The sequence below is a fragment of the Mandrillus leucophaeus genome, unplaced genomic scaffold (genome assembly GCF_000951045.1).
Source record: "Mandrillus leucophaeus isolate KB7577 unplaced genomic scaffold, Mleu.le_1.0 Scaffold352, whole genome shotgun sequence".
Taxonomy (NCBI): domain Eukaryota; kingdom Metazoa; phylum Chordata; class Mammalia; order Primates; family Cercopithecidae; genus Mandrillus; species Mandrillus leucophaeus.
Window position 1 is genome coordinate 401,637 of NW_012103721.1, and position 4,085 is coordinate 405,721.

Genomic DNA, 4,085 nt, shown 5'->3' on the forward strand with positions numbered 1-4,085 from the left:
AGCCACGATGACAGAGGAGCCAGGTATTTACACCTGGCCAGAGAAGACGCGAATAATCTGTTCAGGTACGTGGTGCATTGTAAGAACATGGTCTTGAATGTTTTATTTAAATCAAGGATGTCCAATCTTTTGGCTTCCCTGTGCCACATTAGAAGAACAACTGTCTTAGTCCACACACTAAATACACTAACACTAAGGACAGTTGATGAGCTAAAAAAAAATAAATAGAGGACCTCAATGTTTTAAGAAAGTGTAGGGATTGTGTTGGGATGCATTCCAAGCCATCCTGAGCATGCGGACTGCAGGCTGTGGGTTAGACAAGCTTGGTTTAAAGCACTGACTGTATGTTACGTGGTTTAAATATCATCTCACTAGTATTTTTATTGACAGAGCATCTTGAAAAATAAGGAAAAGCCTACACAGACTTACAATCTCATCAAAATATAATTTTATAGTCTGAATCAATGATTTACATTAGAGTTGGGAAACCCTGGGTTGGAGGATTGTGGTGTCAGAATGATTTCTAGTAGCCCGAGGTGATGATGCGTCTGGGAACTGTGTCCACAGCACTAAGATGAACGTTTTGTATTCTAGTCATTCTCCTTCCCTAGCGTTCTGTTTCTCCCCGTCGCTGGCCTTCTGTTCCTTGTTCCTCCCCCTTCCCTGGCGTGCCGTTCCTTCTTGCCTAGCGTGCAGTTCTGCACCACTCCCGTGGACAGTACCGATGTTCCTCACATTCTTGAGCATACCATCCTTTGTGGGTCTCGGAAATATCCGTGCAGAGACCCTTTCTTCAAAATGTTGAACCGGTCCCTCTCCACGTTCATGAACGCCTTCACAGGTAAGACCAGCATCCTGAACGGAAAACCGTGTTTGGGTTTGCCAGGCACACCCACTGGAATTCAGTTAGTTTCTGAGAAGGGATGAGAGGAGTGGGCAATTAATGTTCTAGAATACTTTTTACCTCTCTCTACCTGAAGGACATTAGAAATTTCACCCTTCAGGAAAGCCACATGGTAGCGAGATTATAAAAACTAGCGTTTGAATAAAAGGTACATGAACTTTTCCCAGAAAGGTTCAAAACAATTTTCTCTTGGGGATATTGCTACAATGCCAGGCCTCCAGAGTTACCACTAACATTGATGTTTGACTTTTAGTAAGACTGACGCTAGTGGATAGGGTGACGATGAACAGTGCACTCTGTGAAGGAGTGACATCGAACAGCAAGTTAAATCCACGCTCTTACAGAATGAGGTCATCTTTGTAGACGTGTGAAAGTCTCTGGAGACACTTGAGAGAGTTCAGATGTTCGCTGAAGAAAGCCCTGGTGCCCGTCCAGTGCAGATCCTGAGATGAGATGGGAAAGCTGGCACTCAGGGTGATGAGCTGGGACGGCTGCTGAGGTCGGGGGCCAGAGCATGGAACCACTGCCCCATCTCAAGAATAGCTACAACTTACTGTCCTAGGACAAAGGGGAAATGAGGCTTGAGATTCAATAATTTTAGTAGAAATCTGTTAAATTTTACAATTTCACTTTTCATTTGTACCCAGCTAGTGATTATACTCTGTATGCATTTTCCACACAAAATCCCAAGGACTTTCAGGATCTCCTTTCAGTGTATTTGGATTCCACCTTTTTCCCAGGTTTAGGTGAGCTGGATTTCTGGTATGTCATGAGTGATTAACTAGTTGATACAGACTTTAGTATTTGAGTCACTGTCAGCTTATAATTATTTGTCCTGAGGCAAGAAGGATGGCGGCTGGAACATGAGAATCCTAGCGACCCCCAGATGCCCTTGGTCTTTAAAGGAGTCATCTTTAATGAGATGAAGGGAGGGTTTGTAAGTTTTCTTTTTTATGTTGTGTTCAGCTTACCTTACCCATGTACCATATCATGATATAGACACATCTGAAAGATGGTTGATTTTTCTTCAATATTCTCATTATAGGTGACATGTTCTTGGATTAGCTGGGGTCAGTGCTGTGAGCAGAAGCCAGGGGGTAGCAGGGCCAGGCTGCTGTTCTTCCCAGCAGGTCTCAGACCATGTCTGACGACCCCCGTGTATGATCTACAGGGAGAGAAAAGCTATTTTCACACCACTACCAACACATTGTCTTTTTCACTCATTCCTGCCCAAGTACATGGTGTACTTTCTAGAGGCTGCATGGTGAGGTGTGTGACACACAGCAAGCTGGATACAGAGCAGATGGAGGAGTCCAGCTTCACCTCTGAGCCAGACACTACAGAGATTTGCAAAAAAGGCAACACAGCATCACTCTAAGGAGTCGGTCTTTTACTTTGTTATGAGAAGTATTTTTCAAACATTTTTATATTAACATGTAATGATGGCTTACCTTAATGCATAAGTTTTTTAATACTTTAATTTTTTAATCAACTTTAATTTAGAATATAGAAAAATTATATAAACACACACAGGTACCTACACAGGCAAAAAAAAGCCCACATAATCAAAAGCTATTTGGGTCCTCATTAAAACCCAATTGTGCCTAGTGTTCAATTATTGGAATCCCAAGCTTGTGGGAGTCATTTATATCCTACAGCTCAAGGTCATTGTCAAGGTCTGATTTAAAAAAAAAAAAATTGCAACCTCAGGTATAAATGGGTTAATTTTTCAGAGTGTAAAGGAGTCTTGAGACCATTTTGGATTAAGGGCTGCTGTCCTGGGTCTGTGTCTTCATGTCCCCTTGTGACTTTCACAACCTGCCTGTGCTGGTGTCCCTGAGGCTCATGGGTGGCCTGCTCTCTGATTTCCGTAGCCCCCCTCAGCTGGTGAACTATTTCTTACCTTTTCATTCTCAATTTGGTGGTCTTTTCTTCCAAGGAGTCTTCTTGAAACTCAAGTTGGGGTGACAGCTTCTCCCCACTTGCCTGGTGGCTGGTAGGCAGACCTGGTGATCCCTCCAATTTACAGCCCTCGGCTATGCGTTTGTTGCAACACACATCAAAAAGTCCATTGTTCTCAATCCTTGCGTCCTGTGCATGGGTGATGGTGATTGAATACAGTGTTAAACAATGCCTGCAGGGTGTCTCTTTTTTTTTTATTTTAATACCATTAGAACAGTTTTATTTGCAAAGTATTACAGGCATATGCACCAGAATTTGATCAATTGGCTATATTGTAAGTAATGTAGCGTGTGTGTATTAATCTATATGTATATATTCTTATTTATTTACTTCACATTTCAAGACAAACAATGAGAGGATATTCTCCCAGCACCTTCAAAACAGACTTCTTCCCCTCCACACGTACTCAGTGGTCTCTGGGGGTGACCCACTCTGCATCCCGGAGCTTACGTGGGAGCAGCTTAAGCAATTTCATGCCACTCACGATCACCCAAGCAATGCTAGGTAATATTTTGTTGGAAAAGTTTGATGGTGGATTGTGAAAAGTTGACTTGTTTGTGTTCTTACATTTTCATGACATGGCTTCTCTCACATTTAGCGATGCTTAAGAAATATCTAAGTGTAGGTAAGATTCTTGGCCTAAGTTTGCCTGTCTTACTTGGACATTGATTTTGGACATTTACAAGGATAGTCTTCAGTGGGCTCAGCATGGTGGTTACAAACACGGTGTTTAGAGAACCCCAGAGAAGGGTCCTGGCCCCCAGCTTCTTGTCTCACTTCCAGCTTTGTTGCATGGAGAGTGGGGGGTGCATGGATTGTGCCCACCCCGACCCAGGGTGTGTGAAGCTTCGAGCCTGTCCTTGGCACGGAGAAGTGCTCTTCCGATAGTGGATGCAGTCACAGAACCTTAATTACATCCTCACTTTCTGATACATCGCTTGTTTCTTATGTCACTAATATAAGGTCATTATCATAATAATATAGTTATATGTATTATATAAAATACTAATAATTTCCATACAAATGCTAATGTAAAAACATATTTCCAAGATTATTTTACGTAAAAAGAATTATGAAAACTTTCAAGCATACAGAAAAGTAGACTAGGACAATGAGCCCCTAAACACTTATCACATAATAGATATCCTTTTCCTTGTGAAGTTTTTGGAAGTAAATTATAAATGTCATCATCTACCCCTAAATATTTGAATTTATGACC

At 41.9% G+C, this 4,085-nt stretch overlaps 1 protein-coding gene across 1 annotated transcript in view; it reads left to right on the forward strand.

The window, feature by feature from the left end:
• Positions 1-4,085, forward strand: part of LOC105546273 — a 35,669-nt gene that overhangs the window by 4,290 nt on the left and 27,294 nt on the right. The window contains exons 3-5 of the mRNA XM_011989407.1: positions 3-65; positions 690-841; positions 1,552-1,666. Of these exons, the coding sequence (XP_011844797.1) occupies positions 3-65; positions 690-841; positions 1,552-1,666 (330 nt within the window). The remainder of the gene's footprint in view (positions 1-2; positions 66-689; positions 842-1,551; positions 1,667-4,085) is intronic.